The 22398-nt window shown below is 35.1% G+C and overlaps 3 protein-coding genes across 12 annotated transcripts; 2 read left to right on the top strand and 1 right to left on the bottom strand.

Annotated features, from left to right (window-relative positions):
* Positions 1 to 6093: 6093 nt before the first annotated feature.
* LOC122572825 (A-kinase anchor protein 17A-like) lies at positions 6094 to 10332 on the bottom strand. 10 transcript variants are annotated; one of them, XM_043738338.1, is made up of 8 exons: positions 9820 to 10332; positions 9548 to 9740; positions 8559 to 9187; positions 8317 to 8465; positions 8034 to 8241; positions 7761 to 7961; positions 7553 to 7685; positions 6094 to 7481 (listed from the first exon to the last, which is right to left on the bottom strand). In XM_043738338.1, exons 2-8 carry the CDS (start codon positions 9717 to 9719, stop codon positions 6529 to 6531), a joined length of 2445 nt encoding a protein of 814 aa, XP_043594273.1. In that variant the 5' UTR covers positions 9720 to 9740; positions 9820 to 10332; the 3' UTR covers positions 6094 to 6528. The 10 variants fall into 10 exon arrangements, with proteins under 10 accessions (XP_043594273.1, XP_043594275.1, XP_043594277.1 ...); XM_043738340.1 differs by having other exon boundaries at positions 7553 to 7682; positions 9548 to 10332; XM_043738342.1 differs by having other exon boundaries at positions 7553 to 7682; positions 7770 to 7961; positions 9548 to 10332.
* A 203-nt stretch (positions 10333 to 10535) lies between these two features.
* On the top strand, positions 10536 to 15816 carry LOC122572826 (G-protein-signaling modulator 2). Its single transcript, XM_043738349.1, has 8 exons — positions 10536 to 10908; positions 11485 to 11850; positions 11919 to 12061; positions 12132 to 12371; positions 12447 to 12918; positions 13005 to 13222; positions 13297 to 13441; positions 13517 to 15816. Exons 1-8 carry the CDS (start codon positions 10864 to 10866, stop codon positions 13718 to 13720), a joined length of 1833 nt encoding a protein of 610 aa, XP_043594284.1. The 5' UTR covers positions 10536 to 10863; the 3' UTR covers positions 13721 to 15816.
* Positions 15817 to 15916: 100 nt separating this feature from the next.
* LOC122572368 (androglobin-like) lies at positions 15917 to 22090 on the top strand. Its single transcript, XM_043737251.1, has 9 exons — positions 15917 to 16040; positions 16104 to 16204; positions 16314 to 16443; positions 17393 to 17614; positions 17787 to 17906; positions 17975 to 18294; positions 18603 to 19846; positions 19880 to 21155; positions 21452 to 22090. The coding sequence occupies exons 1-9, from the start codon at positions 15917 to 15919 to the stop codon at positions 22088 to 22090; spliced, it is 4176 nt and encodes a 1391-aa protein (XP_043593186.1).
* The last annotated feature ends 308 nt before the right edge of the window (positions 22091 to 22398 follow it).

The raw sequence follows: 22398 nt of genomic DNA, 5'->3' as shown, positions 1-22398 counted from the left end.
TTTTTATTAAGGTTAATTACAGAGTAACTAATTAATTATATATTATAATTAATTATATAGAGTAATTAACGACTATTCGATCGTATTGGTCAGAATAACAGAAATATTTTCAAAAGACAAAGCTCCTACCCCGTCGCAGATATGCCGAGATTGATTTGTATGTTTATACCTGTACATATGTGTATACTATATTATGTAATATACACGATATTATAGTATATAGTGTATATATATATATATATCGAAACATGTATTATGGCCTTTGTTTCAAGCAGAGTTTATATACGTATGTTTAAGGAGGCAAAGGAGGACGCTTTTGTGTTCAGGGGCACAAGTTCCGACATACACGCACTTACGATCGCCATACTTTTGCGCCCGTCGAGTGTTTCGTGAATGTTTAAATGTTGTACTTTACATGTGTACATATGTATTTTGTACGTTCGATGAGCTCGAGAATACTGGGCGCAAAGCGTGGTCGAACACCCTGCTGTCGAAAATAAGGGTGGTCTCCCCTTGTTGCGCGACGCACGGCGGTGTACTATGTTGATGTTAATTCGTTCGAGGTCTAAATTTATGGTCGTCGATAGTGAGAATAATGCAAACGCTAGTCCCACAGAACAGAATATTATAAATATTAGATATTTCTATATATTAAATAATTATTTATATCTAATATCTAATAGAATATCTTCTTTAAAAAAAAAAAGAAAATTGTACCTAATCTCTTGCACCGAACGATATCGAAATAAAATTTTGTAGACTGCTCTTCGCAGAAGATTATTTAAAGAAGAAAAATCTAATTCTTTTACGTTAAGCTCCAATTTCAATGTTTATTCATATGAATGTAGATCTACTCTGTCAATATTTTAGAATTCAAGAGGAAATTTTCAAATTCGTTGGATATGAATGAACAAACTTTCCAAGGTATGTAAACGTTTGTGTTATTCGAATCGATCGACGTAGCGCTTCGTTTTCTGTATTACCATAAAGATATAAAGATAAAGTATCCGACTCATGTCTAAGTGGATGCGATATGGGAAAAGAACAAGAACGCTGCATAAAAGCATCTTTTGTCGTTGTCTAATCAGGCATGCATAATGACGCCACTCGTTGATCGGTATTATAACTTACATGTTTACTGTACGAATATGCATACGTTATTACATAAGGATACAAGAGACCCTTATGCAGCGTTCTCTTTCTACTCCTATATCGCTTTCTCAGCTCGCTCATGCACTCTGTTTTCATATCTCTATGCGTGTTACGGAACATGCGATTGTGTCAAGTTTAAAACGCTGCGCAACGTGTTACACAGCGGCACAATGAAGCGCGTTCTTGTGTTTCTCGAGAAGCATGAAAGCGACGTGCTACGCAATATGCACGGGGACCGCGTAACTGCCGCCTTCATTCCATGAATCGTTCGTGCCACCGGTCGTCAGTGCTGTCAGTCATGAGAATGCGTCGTAATTCGAAAAAAAGAAGGTAGAATGAGAAAGGAGAAAAATATAACAGAAGATTATGTTGCAATGAGCGAAGAAAAAACGCGCACACGAACATCAGAAACTAGATGAAACACGCGAATCGCGCTGTGGACGAAAGTAGAATAAACGAACGAACGGTCGAGCGTAACTGAAACGTAGGCTAAATCGGACTATCTTTGTACATAAACGTAGTTGAACAGAGACACGTTGTTTCCACGTTGATCCTCGTATACTTTCTTCCTTCCTGTTGCGATTAATTAGCGAATTTTTGGATCGGCGGGCTGACAGAGCGATTATGCGATACTTGAAGAAGTAAGAGGAGAAAAACGAAGAAAGAAGTTTTTAAAAAAAACTTGTATAGGATCGTAGAGGGGTAGTAGGACGTAAAAGATACTTAACACGCGAAAGAGAGTAAAATAACGCGGACGATCGCTTTGAAATGGCGAACGGTTGCGATTGATCGTCTTCGGGCGCGGTTAATCGATGATGATTCGTACGAAAGATGAGTGAAAAAAGTAACGAAAAGAACGAAAACGGGGAAAAAGAGGAAAACGATGGATGGCGAAAAAATATCGAAAAGAATATCGGAGAAAACCGGCTTCTCCGAGCGATTTATACAAAAATTACCACGTTATTACTACATATTGGTCATTTATTATTGTTATTATTATTACGGATCATTACTATGATTATTACGGATTATTATGATTATTATGATGAATAACGGTAGTGTTTAAACGGTTTTAACTCTCAAATACTTTATTAAGATCTTTACCAGTAATTAACTAGCGGGCTGTCGCCGTCTAACTGTTACGTAAAATGACCAAAAAATTACTAAGTAATGTACTATCTATTAATCTATATAGGGTGATTTAGCGACCACGAGTTAAGGGGAAACAGTCTTTTTTAATGAGCTCTCTCTATCTCCCAATTTCTCCATTTTTCTTACTATTTATCATTGACAGGAGACACACAAGATGAAGCAAGGTAGAATCGCTTGTTGTTATTTCTCGAAATTGTTATTATCGTTCTTAACAAGTCATCGCGCTCATTTATCATATAATCATCGTATCGTCGAGTCTTTATAAGAATGAATTCAGTCTGGTTGCATCTGTGCCTGATACATGGTTGACTCATACTACTGAAAATTACGTTTCAGTACTTGTCTCGTCATGATTGATAAATGAGTCGTATGGAAGTAGTTTTATTTAGTCTAAACGATCAACGTTGATCATCGTTAAGCTCTAACAAATGAACATTATTAATAGATGGTGCGTTGAACGAATGGTGCATTGAAAGAGGTTTATACTATCGCTCAATTGCTTACAACGAATCGATTTTATGAACTAGCTTCACAATAGCTTTGTCACTTGTAATCAATTTCAGTCATTTCATTCTATCATCTGTGACTTTATTCAATATTTCTTTACTTACTCTCGTTTTTAACGTAAAATAAAAACAATGGAAGGGTCATTGTGGCTCTCTTAGTCGTTTTGCATTATAAAGATATCGAATAAAATAAAGTTGAAAAATTGTTAATAGAAAGAATATAATACAAAGCGAAGTGAACAAAGTTTAACATATTTGGAAACCTTCTACTTTTTTTCCAAGCAAATAATATTAGTACTAACAGGAAGTTTCGCTTGCTACGTACAATTTATCGAACCATGTTGCATAATTTAGAATATTCCTTTGGCGTACCTCGTTATTGACGTCTTCAGAAACATCTAAAGTAACTTCGTTCCACAATAGCTGGATCGATGATTTAATAACGACTAGTCAGCGTACAACATTTTTGTTCACGATACGATTCGATTACTTTCATCTACATAAATCCATCGTGAGTGCCGTTGACATTGCAATTGATTATGTAAGTCCAGAGAGTTTTGTTCGCAGACAACCTGCACGGTACATGGAAATTGCTGAAACAAATCGTCGAAAGGGTCTCAGTTTCTGGCGACAGTTGCAAATTCAATCAGATGGAAAACACATAAAGCTACTTTGTAAGATTCTACTTGCTAGTAAACTATTCGTGGAATAGTATATGTAGCTGCAACACGTACAAATTTCACGATACAATATCGAATAAAAATCTGCAATGTTTTTCACGTACTTTGGAAAGAATTTTATAAAACTCCAACAACTATTTAGAGAAACTAAAATAATGATACTTAAATATTCTTTTCTCTTTTTTACAGATATTGTAAAAAGCATAAAAACACTGTAATTTATTAAAAAAAAAAATCAACTTAAGAATAGACAAATTTATATACGAAATTTTTCATGGCACAAATAGGAATTTGTTCATCCAATCTTTCTCGATCATTCTTTTCATGTTCGATAGCACGTGAAGAGATATCGTACATCGCTTTTACGGTTTCCGGTCTCATGAATGAGGAGCCTTTCAAAGTAGAACTCCTATCGTGTACAGGCTGCATCTTCTGTGTGTCCTTTCAGTGTGACAGCCCATCGAAAGAGGTCTAGATTACGAACGAGTAACCCACAGGGTGCCACGTTAGCACCTGTACATTGCTGAACGATTGCTGACGATGAAGAAGCATATGATGCTTGCTCAACTGCGAAAAAATTGTAAATCTTTGGGTCGTTCATTTCCCAAACGTTCGGTGTATCCACTGAATTTAGAGGAACTCGGAGAAATCTATATTTCTTGCTAATTTTCTATCGAAAACCGTTCACAAAATACCGTTGTTACTTGAACTATCGATTGTAAAAAAGAAAAAACGAAAAAAAGCGAACAATCGGCAGGAGAATAAGAAGTGAAACTAGATAGAAACTTTTTAGAAGAGAAAATAAATTAGCGACGATACTTGAAAGGGCCAGTGAATTTTTAGCCAAATATAATTATAATATCGAGTTTATCGAGTGAATGAGAATCGATTAAAAATTAAACAAACAACCGCACCACCTGTACGTTGGACAGAAATCTAGGCTTTCGTTTCGAACTTTCTTTTTCCACGTTCAATTGCCCTATTGTGTTTCATAGGATTCTTTGTACCTAGTACCATGATTGATCGTGAGTAAACTTTAGAAGCTTTACCATTGGAAAATGGACGATTCACATATAGAATGTAAACACCGTGGTGAATGGAACCATGATTGAACAAAAAAATATGGTACCTCTGTATTCCATAGGCGTGAAGCGTACGATGACGCAAAGTTAATTTCGATAAATATTGGATCGGTGATTCGAGGGCTAATTAGAATCCTGTAGATTTTTGTTCGGTAGAATCGAAACATTTTAATTCAATTTTGCAGTTATTAATGGTAAATGTATTTATGTGATAATATTTAAGTAAAAAAGATTTACCTTGCAATTTTATGATTGGACTGCGAAATTGGATACTCATTCGATTTATTACTGTTCACTGTTTTTATTTTTATATCACTCGATTATTCTTCTGTTCATTGTTAAATGTATTGTATACTTATAACTTCATGTACAATTCTAGCAAGCTCGTTTCCCTGATCACCGATCCAATGAACACGGATGATAGCGTTCGTTTTACAAAGGGAATCGCGAGCAAGAATAAAGATAGAAAGAAGGAATTTATAATTTTATCTAACCGAAGGAAATTTGCGACGTGATCGTGAATCTGGTTAACGCGAGAGTGAACGAACGCTATCGTCGTGCAACGAATAAATTTAAAAAAGAAAAAAACAATTCCCACGCAACGAATCTTGAAAGTAGTCAATATCTAATCAATTCCGAAGATACCGTAGCGGTAGACGATTTAAGAAAACAAGAAAAAAAAAAAAGCGGAAAAAATGAGAAACCAGTGTAAAAAGAGTATTGCCAATAACGTTGAATGAGTAAAGAAAGGAAAGAGACAAGGCAAAACACGCTTGTAAAGTGAACGATATTCAAGCGAATGATGAAGAATCTTTCGTGAGATTGAATATCATTGTCGAGCATCGATTGTAAAACTAAGAAGAAAAAATAGAGCAAACCGGTGTTGTTATTCCGAAACATACGAGTGGCGATGCGAGGTGTATATATATATATGTATTATATATATACATACATATTATTATATAATTAAATATAGCGATGAGAAGACAAACAAACAAAAAATGTAGCACATATTTTTAAAGAGAAAAAGATGAAGAAATGAACAAAAACCGTGTTTTGAGAAAGCGATACGTCGAGCGGATACGCACGTGCGGTGCTAATCACGGCACTAATAAGTTAAAGAATGAAAGAAAATAAAACGGATGAATTTCGATGATCTTTGTTAATCATAGGCGAATTAATTAATATCAAGCGAAGCACCAGTCGATAAATCTCTAATCGTAGCGTGTATCTCCGAAGAACGCTGCTAAGAAAAAAAAAAACGATCTTCGATCCTTTACGAAAGGATAGGAGTATAATGACTAACAATGTTTATGAACCAATGCATTTTCATGCCGAAAAACAAATAAAATTTGCAAGTCGAATCTCAATGTCTTTTACTTTGATGCATCCTATACCTTTTCCGATAAGAAACTAAAGAGATGAAGTCTGGTTTACGTAACAATGAAGAGTATTCCAAAATGTACATATATTTGGATCAATAAACAATTTACCAAAATAGACATCAATGTACTACCACACTTGGGATGGTTCAACAGATATTTAATACGTCGATGTCACAGGTTTATTTTTAATCTTGAGATAAAAATGCATACTTTAGCAACCTTTGTTGACTATGTCATTCATAATATATGTACAATACACATTCAAAATTCAAACATCCATAGGATTAGAACGTTAACAATACTTTGCACGTACATGTATAAGTGATGCACTTAAATATCGTCTCACGTATATATTGCTATATATATGGAATCCTTTAAAACTAGGAAGAGTTAGCACATGAATAAAAATATATATCTTCTTTTATCAAAGAAATACTACAAACTCGAATATACACAATTAGGATTACGCTCTCACGGATTTCTTGCTGATTTTGTACAAAGAGTTAGCTATACGCTTTTCTTACGCGGGAGCATCGAAGACACAATGTGGAAGAATAGCCTTCGATTTTTGTCAATCAGAAGTTATATTCTCCAAATGAAAGGTTTGTGGCGCTTCTTTATTTACAGTTTCTTGCTCCATTATACTTGTCGAGTGAACAGTGTCCGTTTTATTGCTCACAGCTTCTGCCCCTTTTGACCAAGAACAGCTTCTTCTGCCAGGAGATTTAGGCATGGACCAGGTACTACTACGCGATCTTCTTTTAGGCGACGTACTACGAGATTTAGCTCTTGTGATTTTCACCTTCGATACTGATCTTTCTCGCCTGCGCCTATAAGGATGTTTACTGTTGTTTCGAGAATTAGAGTGACTCTTCGAACGAGATTTCTTCTTAGATCTCGATCGTCGCGATCGAGACCTCATTCTAGTACCGGATTTAGATCTTGATCTCGATCTATCTCGTCGTCTTTTTGAACGGGATCTACTTCTGCTTTGTCTTCTACTACGAGATCTCGATCCAGACCTCAATTTCGATCTTGAACGTGATTTCGACTTCGATTTGCCACGTGATTTAGATCTCGATTTCGAGCGAGACCTCGATCTTGATCTTGATCTTGACCTCGACCGTGACTTTGATCTCGACCGTGACTTTGACCTCGATCTAGACCTCGATCTCGATCTCGATATTGATCTTGATCTCGATCTAGATCTGCTGAACGATCTTTTACGACTACGTGACCGTGAGCTTCTGTAGTCGAAAGAATGATAGTCCTGACCTACTAAATGAGCAAAGTATTTGTAGTACTGTTCGTTATACAGATGAGGATTAAATGTATGCAACGTATGAGGATTTCCAGCATTACGCCATGAAAATCCCCTACCCCGTCCTCGTGGAAAACGACCACCTCTGGATATACCTCTCGGTAAACTGGGGTAAATCATAGGCAGAGGCGCATCATAATACCACGGTTGTGGGAAACGTGGATAGAGGGTGGGATAAGAAAGAGGTTCTAAAGTCGACGGTGCTGAAAGAAAAAATACAATTAATTAGTATTTTTGGTGACACGTATTGATTTTTGTTATTATTCGTGTTTACCTGCTGACGATGACGGATATGTAACATTTTGATTTAGAACACTTTTTAATTTTTTTGTTTGCTCTTCTGCGCCTGATTCCTCGCTTAGGCTTGCAGAATTTTCGGAATCCTTACCAGCCTTCTTTCGTTTCTTCTGAAAAAGATTAGATTGCTCAATATAAAAATTAAAAAAGAGAAAGGAAGAAAACAACAGAAATATAAAAAATACATTTGTTACTTTTTTCTTTTTTTCTTTCTTAGATTTTTTCTTCTTTGATTTTTTTACTTTCTTATCTTTCTTTTCATCCTTAGAATCTTCTTCTGAACTCAATATTTCAATGGTACCATCTACTTTATTACTTCTCTTGTCTTCCCTTTTTGTATCGTTTGAGAATTCATCTATTTTAATCTCATTGTTTTCTACTTTTATCTTAATATGAAAAATTAATTTTAATCAATTTTATTCATACCAAGATATAATGAAAATTTCACCGAATTTTACCTTTATTCTATCAAATAATTCATCTAACAAACGAATGCTTTCAAGTTGCCTTTGTGCTTTTATTAATTTTTGACCTTCTCTGGCAATCTTCATGGACACTTTATCCTCTTCCTTCTTTCGAAATATAGTTATAGCTCTACGTTTTCGTTTCTCTTCTCGTTTTTTCCGTCTATTTTCTTTAGCTACTGCATCTGCTTCTTCTTTCTTCCTAGAGGAGATAATGTACGAAATGTTACATGGTGTTTTATTTACAGTCGTCACTATAAATATTACTGCTACTTACTTTAGTTCTTCTCGACGTTTTTCTTCAGCTTCTTCTTTCCTACGAAGTCGTTCTGCTGCTAATGTATCCTGGGCTATAAGACGTTTTCTTTCGAATTCTCTATGTGCAACAGAACTATCGCTCATGTGTTTTGTTTTATCAAAAGTAATCTATATAAAATAAAAAATATAAAAAACAACTTTTTTAATTTTATTATTACAGTAGATACAATTTATGTATGTATGCCTACATTGCAAACGCACCTTAATAGAGGCTGTAAATGCTTTTTCTTCTTCTTTTTTAAGAAGTTTCATACCACGCAATGCATCCATAGCTCTAACAAAATCCATATATTCAATATATTGAATATATGCATCAAAAAATATGCCATCTTCATAACTAAACTTATTTATATTTGTGCCAAGACGCATTCTAGACCTATAAGGATCAGCAGCAGGTACATCTATTCTTCTAAGTACTCCCCATTTTTTGAAGATCTTATTGATCAAGGATTCACTGGGCATAGTTGCACCATCTTCGGTAAACCATTTAACAGGTAAGCCTGTTATGTGTATAGTATCAGGCCTTTCTCCAGGTTTTAGTTCATTCATATGCTTGGCATCTCTGAAATAAGAATTCCAACTATGCCTCGTTGGAAAATCATCCTTTGTTTCTGCTGCACGGACTTTTAGCACATTGGGGAATCCAGACAAGTTCAAACGCTGGGAATCCAATCTTGCAAGCACACGCTGTAGTCTGCATCTGTCTTGCAAATCTCCTTCCAATCTGATAAATTCCAATGTACTCTTGGCTACTTTCAGAGATGCAAACTCGTCCGGTAATATAAGGGCACGGATCTTCTCCATTACTTCCCATGTTGATATTGTCTTTCCTATTTATATCGCAGTTAATTTTCTGTAAAAACCTACTATGCTAAAAATATTACATATAATTATAAATATACATAGAATTTGAAACAATAAAGTTGTTTCCTGTCACAAAATTTCAACATAGTTAATCGGTGCATTTATTAAATTCATTTTATAAACCTAGGAGAATCATGATTAAAATATGCACAAACATGTTTCTAATAACATAAATAGTGATTGACATGTGAATAAAAAGTCATTTGATAAAGTTCTCAGTAATAAGAAATGACAAACATAAGTTTAAACAAAAACGTAAATGCGATCTTTCTCAGTAAGTAAAAATGCTATGAAGATAAAATACATATCATTCATGACCGTTTTACCTGCTACTTTTAGTTGAGGAAGATTAACAGAAACATTTATTTTTGCGACTGGTTTTAAGTAAAGCGCGCGTTGAGTATACAGAGGCACGATATCACTAAGATCCCTACAGCTTCGAAATTGGTTAACAACCTCAGTACTGGAATTTTCACCTACTTTCTTACCATCGCTCATTATTAATATAACGAATACTTTCTATACGGTAGAAGAACGCGATATAAAGTTACGGAATACAAGGAGAAAAGCTACAATTATTGTTAAATATCTATCTTACGACAAAGTAAACCCAGTGAGATGAAAACCATTCAGTAGAGAGGTTGTGTATCCATTCGAAATTAATAAATATTCCTCAGACCCAAAAAGATTCTCCTCCTTCACTTCACCGTTTAATATCGTTCCGTTCACCGCGCGACTCGACTCACTTCTCACAGATTTACTTCTCCGTTTACCGACTTAAACATCATTCAACAAGAACAGAATCATATATGAACTCCATGTTCTGTCAAACTCTACCGATCGAACACTGTAAATACGAAGAGAACTTCAGAATACCAAAGATGAGTAGCATGAACGAAAAGATGTACACACGAGACACATCGTGTGCGATTACACATTTGCGGTCGAGTCCAAAATCGGTGCATATGTGTGAATTGATGTAAGCCTGTAGCGTCCTCTAGCGTGGATATCTTATATGATAATAGGTTAAATTCTAGAGCCACAAATTCAATTGTATAGTACTTTAATTGTACGTAGACGAGACAACAAACTATATATGCTAAGTTCCAACTAAAGAGAGCAGATCCCTAATTTTATAGGTTCTTGTACATACTAATGTCAATTAAACTCAGCACTTGGCCGCATGGTGCAGCACCGTAATGTACTGTGAAACAACTAGAACTATGGGTGTAAGTAATCTCTGATACCATGTGTTGCATCTTAGAGAATTTCGTTTTGTTACCAAATGGAACGCGATTGGACGTTGCACCAGGGACATACATCCAGCGCCATTTGTTTGGACGCTCAATTTTCGGTCAGTTGCATTTGGAAACTGCGGCGAGTGGTTACGGGATTGGAGGGAAAAGTGATGCGCCTTTTACTCGCGAGAAGCACGCGAATGTGATTACTGCAAAGAAATAATAAAATCGCAGTACCAAAAACAGCAATAGCACGATGCGTGAGAAATTGTGCACGTCGAATTACCGTCGTAACCCGAATAATCGCTTACCGCGTACGTAAGACTCGCTGTTATTTACGGTCGTGGAACTTCAAGGATCGATTGTTAATTTACGAGGGGAGAACGAAAACGAAAGGGAGCACAATGTCTCTGAGCGCGAGTGCGGAAAATTTAACATCAGAAGGGCAAGTAAGTGAACCATACTAATTAATACGCTTTTACATGACTCGTGTGACTCATACTGATCTATCATCGCGTTACTGTGCACAATTAATTCGCTTTTATTCGTTTCACTTTTTACTATTTATTAGCAGCATATAATTTCTTGAAGCTTTCTACAAATAACAAAAAATATATCACGCCAAAAATAAAGAAGTGGTGGATATTATGTATAAGTACTTACTTAAGTTGTCATATATACCTATCAATTAATGAATTAATTATCTTTACGATTATGTAAACATTCCATGAATTTATTATCCGTCTTAAATAACTAATAAGAATAAATTTAAGCTTTCAGTATAAATACTCTATCTCTAATCAATTTATTGCAATTGCATGATCAGCCACTCCCATGATCATTCCAATATTCTTTCCTTTCTTTTCTATTTTTCTTTTTTCACATTGTGATTATGCATTAGAAATTATGTTATTATCCTTCCTGCTAAATTGACATATGTTTCTAATATATTTGAAGTAATGAAAACACGAATTAGAGGAATGATAAACAAGTATATGATGGATGAAATTTTTTACATTTGACAGAATAGTGAAAGGTGGAATATGTGCCTTGAATTGGCGCTTGAGGGTGAACGTCTATGTAAGGCTGGAGATTGTAAATCTGGGGTAGCATTCTTTCAAGCTGCAATTCAAGCTGGTACAGATGACTTAAGAATCTTAAGTGCAATTTACAGCCAATTAGGAAATGCTTATTTTTACCTTGGAGACTATGTGAAAGCAATGCAATATCATAAATTGGATTTGACACTAGCACGTAACATGGGAGACAAATTAGGAGAAGCAAAGTCTAGTGGAAACTTGGGAAATACATTGAAAGTCATGGGAAAGTTTGATGAGGCTATGATTTGTTGCAAGAGACACTTGGAAATTTCAAGAGAAATTGGAGACAAGGTGTGTATATGATCAATAAATCATATTTGGTTCCTACTAGTTATTAAAAACAATAATTTCTTGCATAGCTAAGTGAAGGAAGAGCTTTATACAATTTGGGGAATGTCTATCATGCTAAAGGTAAACAGGCGGGTAGAGTAGGTCATCAAGATCCTGGGGAATTCTCTGAGGATGTCAGACAATGTTTACAACAAGCTGTACACTATTATGAGTAAGAAAATTGAAGCTTTTAAGCTGGGATATAGACTGATACACATAAATCATATAAATTCCTTTTATAGAGAAAACTTAGAATTGATGAAGGAATTGGAAGATTCTGCTGCTCAAGGTAGAGCTTGTGGAAATTTAGGAAATACATTTTATCTTCTTGGTGATTTTCAACAAGCAATTTATTATCACAATGAAAGATTAAAGATTGCCAGAGAATTCGGTGATAAAGCTGCTGAGAGGAGGGCAAACAGTAATTTAGGAAATTCACATATATTTCTTGGTGAATTTGAGAAAGCTGCACAACATTATAAGTATGTATTTAGATTACATTTTCTCTTCAAATCAATAAATCAATATATAGATAAACATTAATTATTCTACTCTAGGAGAACTCTAGTCCTTGCACAAGAGTTAGGAGATAGAGAAGTAGAAGCGCAGGCATGCTATTCCCTAGGAAATACGTATACTCTATTGCGAGATTATCCAACTGCAATAGAATACCATTTGTGGCACCTTGAAATAGCACAACAGCTTAAAGATCGTGTCGGTGAAGGCCGTGCCTGCTGGTCTTTGGGAAATGCATATGCTGCAATGGGTAACCATGAAAAAGCACTACACTATGCCAATCTACATCTAAACATTTCCAAAGAATTGGAAGATCCAATGGGACAAGCTACTGCGCAAATGAATGTCGATGATTTACAGAAGATTCTGGGTTTGGAAAAAGGGCAGCAAGAGAATAATAAAGAAAATATTGCACAAAAACTATCGACCAATACTGGCTCAAATGTTAATATATCTTCACCATGTAGATATAGACTTAGACGACAAAGCATGGATAATCTCGATCTCATTAAGGTAATTTGATTATTTAATATAATTTTATTTTACAGTATTACAATATTGAGTTGGAGATTTCTAACGAAATTATCATTTTTATTTAGCTCACACCGGACGCAAAACTAAAAGAGCAAGCTGAATCTCAAATAGATAAAAGTAATAATACGACACCACAACTTACTCAAAAAGAAGAAGATAGTTTCTTTGATCTTCTATCTCGTTTTCAATCTGGTAGAATGGACGATCAACGTTGTGCATTGAATATAAAACGCAATCCGAAGTTTAGAACGATAACACCTGAGGTGTGCGAGTCGGAAGATAAGTACGTGTCTTTTGCAAAAATCATTATTTTATTTACTAATAGTATATATTAAAATAAATTAATTTTATTTTCAGGGATGGAGAAGATTTACTAGAACTGATTGCTGGAATGCAAAGTAAAAGAATGGATGAGCAACGAGTGACGCTGCCTTACTTACCTGGCCTAAACAGTAATCAAGATTCCGACGATTCCTTTATCGAAATGTTGGTTAGGTGCCAGGTACATATCACACACTCATGTACTTTTTTTCTATTAAACTCACCATATCAAATGTTAAATAAATTGCGTATATAGGGTTCGCGTTTAGAAGATCAGCGGAGCCCTTTACCAGCAGCATCAACGGTGCACGATGCTGAAGAGGAACACAACCAAAGATCTAATGGGACTACTCAAGCAGGGTCGACAGTGCCTGAGGAGGATCTTTTCGCTTTAATACAAAGACTTCAGGCCGGACGAATGGAAGATCAAAGAGCCTCTGGTCCTGGCAAAACCTGTTAAAGCATTAATATATATAATTGTGGGAAATCTTATGGTAATGAACCTGCTTGAAATTCTACGATTTGTTCCACGCAATTTCTCGTTGTCTTCTTTTATGATTTACGAAACAATCAATGCTTAATTTATGGATTCCGCTCATAGCCTATGAAATCATTGAACAAGTATGATTCAGACTTTAGGAAACTGTAAGGTACTATTATACCGTCCACTGACATTGGTTCTTCACTTTATACGTAGAACAGCGTAACGATACCCTATTGTTACGATCATAGCATACTGATTTTGCTAAGCTGAAAACGACTTTTTTTAACTGCTTGAGTATCCATAGTATGGTGCCAAATTCTGTATATACGAACCTATGTTGTTCGTGTAACCAATCAGGAAATGTTGCACGACATTAAATAGAAAATAATTTTGTATTAATATTTTTGAGATGCAAGAGTATTTGTTTTTTTTTTTAGCTGCGATTAGAAAGTGACTAAATAATTCACGATAAAAGAATTAAATTGATAACATTATAAACACTGCCAGGTTGAGTGTTTAAGTCATGCAAACATTTCTTCAAAGAACTTAAAATGTTAGTCATGAGCACGGAACGATGAAGATTTATCAATCCTGGCATTATTTTTTCCATATTCAGTATTGTATAATTAGATATCGATTATTTTCGTGAATTGCGAGGTACTACGTGATAAAATTGGTGCCAAAAAGAATTGATTTGTTGGAATCTGAATATATAGTATAAAAAAGAAAGAAGAAATTGTTGGTCTTCGTTGTTTGTCTATTTTTCTGTATTCACTGTTTTCCCTATTATATATTGATAAATGCATGTGAATTAATCGAAGTTTGTAACACGTATAATTATAATAATTTATAACCAATGTTACCACTTCTATTAATTATATGATGTTGTAACCAGCTTCCGTCTTTCATCTATACTCTGCACATTCCAAGTGGATGGAGTGTTAATGGTGTATCTGTGGATAGACTGGATCGATCATGATCATCTTTAATTCCAATAGTACCTAACTACAAAACTCTATATGAATATTCCATCTTAAAACTTTCAAACAGACTTAATTATGCATAAGAGAATTCAATTTATAAGGATTCTCAAACTTACAATTTGATACAATCCACTGTATCATCCTGATCTCGTTGTGTTCTAAGAACTTTGAAAAGACAAATACTTGGATAATACATTTATTAAAAGAGGAGCGTATTAACATTCCATTAAATATTCCATATTATATTTATAACATTTAAAGATATCTTACCGATAAATAACCTAATGTAAATCCTACGCGTTGTTTGTCTCTGGATATGCGGTAGGAAGATTATTAGATATAAAATGCTTCAAGGATCTAAAAGAGAAAAACAAGAAGAAGATTGGAACAATGCCTTAATAAGTTTATGTAATTCTATCGACCTACTATGCGTGTATGTGTACTTTGAGGCTAAACCGTTTCATGCCTACTTATTATACATGTGTACTAAAATCTAAACGTAACTATGGAAGTGAATATAAAATTAAGCCGAGCCTGGTCAAGCGACTATAAAACTACGTTCGAGTATTGTTGGAGAAAAAAATATTAGTGTCATGTAAAAGGAAGGACGAGAACTAATTGTAATTCCTGTATGTATGAATTATAGTATTATTTTTCTTGTTGTTAAGAAAATTGTATAACTACATGAATTTGAAATGAAAAGTGAGTTAAAGAACAAAAAAAAAAAAAAGAAAAAAAAAAGAAAAAATTCGTTCTAATGCTGTAAACGTACAAGCTCATCGTTCATAACTGTCGTCATTGAAAGAATCGAAGTAACTATTGATTCGTTATTGAGTTTATATAATAAGGAAAGATCAGTAATACTATTTTTTCGCAGATGTTACGTTTGTAGTACATTCAATATCTTTAATACATTTAGGTTCTTAAGGTTCGCGATGGCATCATAGCGGACTAGGTACTAATGAGATAATATAGTTTCTTTAAATTGTACTATTTTTTTATGGAGTCTGTTTTTGACGTAGATTTACATCTCACCCTCATATAGTTATGTATAATATAGAGATTCAATAAATATATATATATACTTTTTCCACAAATTTTAATATTTAATTATCGTTTGTTCTCAATGAACATTTTTATTTTTCACATAAGGACGATCGTCTTTTACTAAAAGAAAGATGTTTCAAATATGTCTGTGATGTCCAAAAAGCCTTCAGAATCTGTATTTGAAGCTTCTTCCATAGATGATTCAACGTTGTGGCCAGAATGGTCCGATGCGGCGTTAAACAAGGAAAATTGGGCTCATCCCAAAAGTAATTAATAAGAAAAATTGTTCTTTCATAATTTTGTTCATTGTAATTTTATATTGATCCTAGATGGACCGGATGGTTTGTTTCTCGATACACAGCTCGTTCAATTACCCCCATCTTTAGTACCTCATAAGTGGATAAGAGCAAAGAATTTAGACAATCTAAATGTATGTATGCTTCCTTAAAAAATTAATTTCTATTAATTAATATTCGAATTCTACCGTTGAAAAAATCAACTTTACTCAACTTATTTACAATTGTATAACTTGAATTTAGGGACAACTGACAGTATTTGTCGCCAATTCAAAGAGTTCAGACCATATCGCGAATAACAAACACTTATTACACAGTCAGGTAATCTATGTTAATTCAGATATGCCCGTACTTTCTAACAAAATCTTTCAAAGTATTATCATTTTCTTCCCTATTTAAATTGGATGCATGTTAAAATATTTCCAAAAATAACGTATTTTAATTTATCGGATTGATCAGCTTAGTTTCTAAGCGACTTCTCCTCATATCACAGAAATATTAAATAACAGAAAAGAAAAAATTACTAATTAAAAAGTAAAGTGTCCATTCAGAAAGAGTGGCAAAGCGATCCACGATCGTTCGAGATCGCGTCACAATTGATCGGAGCGTACACACCGATCAAGAAGCGATCTGCTCGCAATTGAACGTGGTTCAATGAAGGGACGACTTTCAGTTCGCACGGTGGTTCATTTCCGCGCTAATAAATCTCCAGTATTGCGGTCGAGATGGATTGGAAATAAGTAGCGAGAGCAGCAATTTTATTTGGAACGGTCGGTACCAATCTTGGCAGGGCTGGATGAATGTGTATTCGATGAACAAGGCCGGCAAGGGTATGCTACATCGGCCCGTTATAAATCCAAACGGTATCCTCCCAACATTTTATTAATCATCCATTCTTTTATTTCATTTTTTTATATCAGACGCAAATTATCCGCGACGCGAATGTTGCTCGTTCCTTACCTCTCCAAATAAATTAGAGTACTCCAGCGTCTACTATTACCATTTTATCGTCATTAACGAGACAGCTTGTTGGCTTTATTCGTGTATCGTTCGCGTGTAACGCGTGATGTTCGTTAATGCGTACATCTTGAGTCTGAGTAAAGAAGATCTAGAGATCTTATTATATATTATATTTCGATACGCTTAGGGATTTCTTGAAACCTAATTTCTTAGATTCGCGAATTCGATACTTTGTGCGTTTCGACGGGTTTTTTAATTTCTTAGGATTTAGTGCCCCATTCCATGAAAATTATATTTTTCCTTCGAGAAAAAGCTTTATTCCTGTGTACAAAGATTTTTGAAAAATTTGTATTACGTCGAAGGCAAATACGTCGTAAGATTATATTTCTTGGGAGCTTGGCGTCGGATTCTCGTGGATGATATGATACCAGTGAATGAAGAGAAAGTACCACTTTTACCTCGAACTACTAATAATTTTGAATTATGGCCCATGCTTCTTTCAAAGGCTCTATTGAAATTGTGCTCTTTGACCTGGACGGACTATTACGAGATCGTAGATTTCCATCCTGTCACGTGTTTAACAGGTAATGTAATAACTAAACTATTTAATTTATGCACCTATAGAAAATTTAAAAGTGCAGAAATATTCAAAACGCACGTAATATGGAAAAATATGTAAAATATCTATTTAATTAAAGACATAAAAATATATTTCTCTTCGTCTATCATATATTGTTTATCTTCAATTAAATGCAGGATGGGTTTGTTTGCGATTAGAGGTAGAATATCTGTCACCCCAAGATAAATGGGACTTTTTGAGACGGTATGCAGACCATTTCGAATGGGAAGCGGAAGTTACAGAGCAGCAAAGTCAGGGTTAGTCGCGTGTCTCCTGTATTTATTATTCTTGCAATCTGTATATAGTTTTAACGCTTTGTAAATAGAAGCTTCGAGGTCTAAGGAAAGTAAAGAGGAGAGAAAGTCTAAAGAAACGACGAGGACGAAAAAATCCAAGGATACGAATCTTACGAGAAGATCCAACAACACTGCTGATACGAAAAAGTCCAAGAAAACCGATCGATCGAGGAAATCGAATAATAATCAGAAGCTCAGCGCCTTGATTAAGCCACAACCAGTTACTCTGTTTCTCGGTTTGAAAGATATGAATGAAGTATCTTCAGAAATTGTGCCGGAAATAGCACCATGTTGGGATCATTTTATTTATATAGCTCAGTCACGCGATATTCCGTTGGATCCGAAAGATGTATGTTAAATAATTTTTGGAACTTAATACGACGAATATTGTGTACACGATCGTGAGTGAAATTTCAACCCATTTGAATTTTATTTTAATATTATCGTGCTGTGATAACATTGTAGCAATGTTATAATTCCTAATCACTGAAAATAATGATTTCTCTAAAAATAATTACTTTTTATGATTGAATAACAATTTCATTCCGCTTGTTTAACAGCATTAATTTTTTAATTCAAACGAGATATATTGCGGTAAACTTTCGCCCATGATAGGATATCGAAATAAAGGAAAAAAATAAATGATATAAATAATAGGTGAAGCCTCCGTTAGCAAGATGGAAATTTTATCGTTGGTTAAAATGGGCGATCAATGAAGGAATAATCGATCCGGTTGAATACTTCGTACCGATTCGATCCCTGAAAATAGTCAGCCCTTTGAGGAAATGCGAGGATAGCGTGATGAACAAATACATCACGACAACTATAGAGGATGATCTTCAAGACGAAACTGTCAATGATAAATCGAAAACAAACGAAACGAGTCAGAAAGATAGGGCTCGTGAAATGTCGAAGGAAGAGAAGAAAATTTCGGTAGATTTTTTAGAGGACATTAGCTTCTGGGCAGATTTTAACAAAATGGAACCCTACGTGAAAGACGTACATTTTTTCTATAAACTAGATTACTTTCAATACAGTATGAAACTGTCAGATCGATTTGCACCGAAACAACCAAACGATGAAAAATCTGAAACTAAAAAAGAGAGTAAGAAGGGTAGCAGGAGAAGTTCACCGTCTAAAACAACGTTCAAAGACTCTGAATTCATCGACACTTATAGTTGGCCTCAAAAAATGTCAAAAACCAGAAACGAGCCGCTATATGTCTTCACCGATTCGTTGGAAGAGAAGTTCTTTCTCATCGACTTTGCAACATTCCAAATTTCCATCGAAATTGTCGAAGACGTCGACGATGAAACTGCAATCCCCAGAACGAAATTAAAGGGAAATAAAGATTGTCTAAGTATAGAAGAGCATTGTTGGTTTCGCAAGCCAGAAAAATCCATCTTGGTCTCCGTTTTAACTGCTGGGACTAAATCAACCGTGATGGAAATAGATCGAGGGAGACACCTTTTACGAGTTTACTGTCACTCAGAATCCGATTGCTTCATATCTATCTCATCGGATACGGTTTTCCACGTGGGGGACAGGCGAAGGATGTATCAACTAATGTGCACAGAATCTGAAACGGTCGATCAGATGGCAAGGCACATCAGCAACTCCGTCTGTAGCGTCTATCAAGCGTTTGGCACTGAAAGATACTCGGAAGCCTTGAAGATTTACTACAAAAGCTACTTGCCACCGGTTGAAGATCGAAAGGTGAGGAACAAGTTGTTCTATAATCAGATACACGACTACTTTATCGAAGAACAGGTACAATTAATTAGAAAAATCATGCCTGAAGACGAGGTTCCAGATATTCTACGAGCTCTGAGAATATTTTTTCTGAATCATACTGTTGGTTTAGAATGCTTCAAAGACGCAACGATCGTGCTGAAGAACTTGCTGAACATAACGAGAAGCTCGATTGAGAATAGAAGATACGCTAGTCAGCATCCCACGGAAAAAATTATTGTACAAAATAAGGCTGCAACTGTTATTCAAGCCTTTTTCAAAACGATTACCATTAGAAGATATTTGAAAATACATAATCCTCGTCACGAACAGCATAATCAAGTTTTACAGAATCTACTGAAAATTGCAGAATTATATAATTATAATAAGCGAGAATCTTTAGCTAATCAGGTACTGAGGAATATATTGAAGCATCGTGATAAATTACATGATATATACTATTGTTCTAAAGACTTCGACTACACCTTGCAAACGCAAGAATTGAAAGGGACGTTGACAAATATCACGCCAAACCAATGGCTCCCTATTATAAGACTCGTGGTGAATCCTCAACCCTCAGAGACAGTGTTTGCCAGTATAGATTTATTTGTTAACCTACCAAAGTATAGTGTACGCGTGTTTAAAAATGAGACAGGTAAAGAAATACAACGAGTGGTAAACAATGTGGTACCAACTCGGTACCAGCATACAAAACTAGGTTACACTATTTTCTGTTATGGTTGGAGCGAAGATCAGACGTTGCAAGAGTTACCTTGGTCCTTAAATATAATTACAATGAAAGGACAACCTGTGTTCTATTTTCTAATTGACGAAGTATCGTTTCTCACGATTAACATGCCTCCTATATTAGCTATAGAAGAATTATCCAACAGTTATATTCCTAATTCGAGAAATTATATTTCGAAGTGGATCGTTCGAGTGGTGAAACCTAGCTTGGTCTCGTTTAGATTAAGAGTATCGTACGAGAAAGTAAGAATGAGATTGAGAGTTACGGATGAGGAAGGTCAAGTGTTGTCGCAAATAAAAGGTACTTGTGTAGTTATTTTGCCGATGGTGTATTTGGAATTTCGAAGAAAATCTACTGAAATTACGCTTCAAAGGGATAATTCTGATAACATCGATGAAGAGAATTCTAGCGAAGAAAAAGTTGATAGCAACGAAAGTAGAAGTAAGGATGATGCGATACCTCACACGATTTATCACGTAGAAGCCTCAGTGCTTGAAAACAGCTGGCCATTGACCGAAACAGAATGGAGTCTTGTGTCGGAATTTAAAGTGAAACCGACAGGCTCTGTTATTAAAAAGAAACTACCACCTTTTTCGAATACAGGAAGACTGTCAAAGAGTGAGTCGTTAAGGTCGAGGAGAGTTTCGAAGCAGTCTGTTGAAAGTGTTCCGGCTGTCGAATCGTCTTATTGGGTTCTTCAAGTAGTTACTGATTCTGGAAGCGAATTAAAGGTATATACCATATTTACACAACGTATATTTTACTAATCTTAAGATTTTACAAACATTTCATATATGTAGCCACTGTTTATCTTCATTGCATATGTTTTGAATCAAATAATAATTCTTCAAGATTTATAGCTTAACTTAAAATGAAATAATAATTCCTAAACGCTTTAGTAGCTTCCTAATGATTTTTCAGAACTTAAGTTCTCGTATATGTGCTAATAATTACGAGAATGTATATGTGTATTTATAATATAGTTATATTATAAATCATCTACGACGATTATATTTTCGATCAATAGATATCCCAAGATAGGACGAAGGAAAGGGAGATAGCGAGGATGAAGGAAGCCTGGGCGAAAGAGAATCCTGACAGCTTGCAGCGTGGTAGAGAACTCCGTGAAGCTTTCATAAAGAAACACGAGATCAAGTCCAAATGCTCAACGGATTCGTTTGGAAAGAAACCTTCGAGTCATCTCGAGAAGTCGTTGACGAAAAGGGAGAGCCATCGTTTGTCGCACATCGAGACATCCAGGATTTCAATGGCTCATTTGGAGAAGAGGACGTTGAAGCCACCTCCGTCCCTTCGTAGACTTCCACCCTTGGATTTGACTATCTACGAGGTCAAAGAGAACGAGGAGGACGAAGCATGGGTAAAGACGGAGTCGGATGAAGAAATGCTGCGGAATATTCGTACAATGAATATCTTGTACGCTCAAGAAGACTACGCGTATTTTCTCGAAAATCTGAACAACCTATATAAAAGACAGAAGTACCAATACGAAACATTGTATGGAAGATATATAGATGCATTTTTTGATAGAAGAGGAATGTTGGAAGACGTGTACGAAGCTCGAAAAGGATATATAGCTAGTACGAAGCCTGTAGCTGCTTCGAGCACCAAGTCTACTAAGAGGAGCAAGAAATCTAAGAAAACTTAGACCAATTAATTTTAGAATAATTTACATTAATTTTAATTCAGTAATTTACTATCACAAGTAAATATTTGGTTAATGTAGTTATGGTAGATTAAATAGTCAGAACAAATCGTGTTGTATTTAATAAGAAGATAAGAATAGGAAGAAGACACTTCACCAGTGTGAACCAGTTATTTACTATACTTGAAATATTCTTCCAAATTTCTAGCTCTCTTCTCGTTACATAGTCAAATTACTTGAACTCCAGTAAATAAATTAATCCGAACAAGATTTAAGATGTTTAAACGCTATTTATGTTAAGTTGCATCCTT

The sequence above is a fragment of the Bombus pyrosoma genome, linkage group LG11 (genome assembly GCF_014825855.1).
Source record: "Bombus pyrosoma isolate SC7728 linkage group LG11, ASM1482585v1, whole genome shotgun sequence".
NCBI lineage: Eukaryota > Metazoa > Arthropoda > Insecta > Hymenoptera > Apidae > Bombus > Bombus pyrosoma.
Note: the sequence above shows the minus strand (reverse complement) of the source record. Positions and strands in the feature narration are given on the sequence as shown.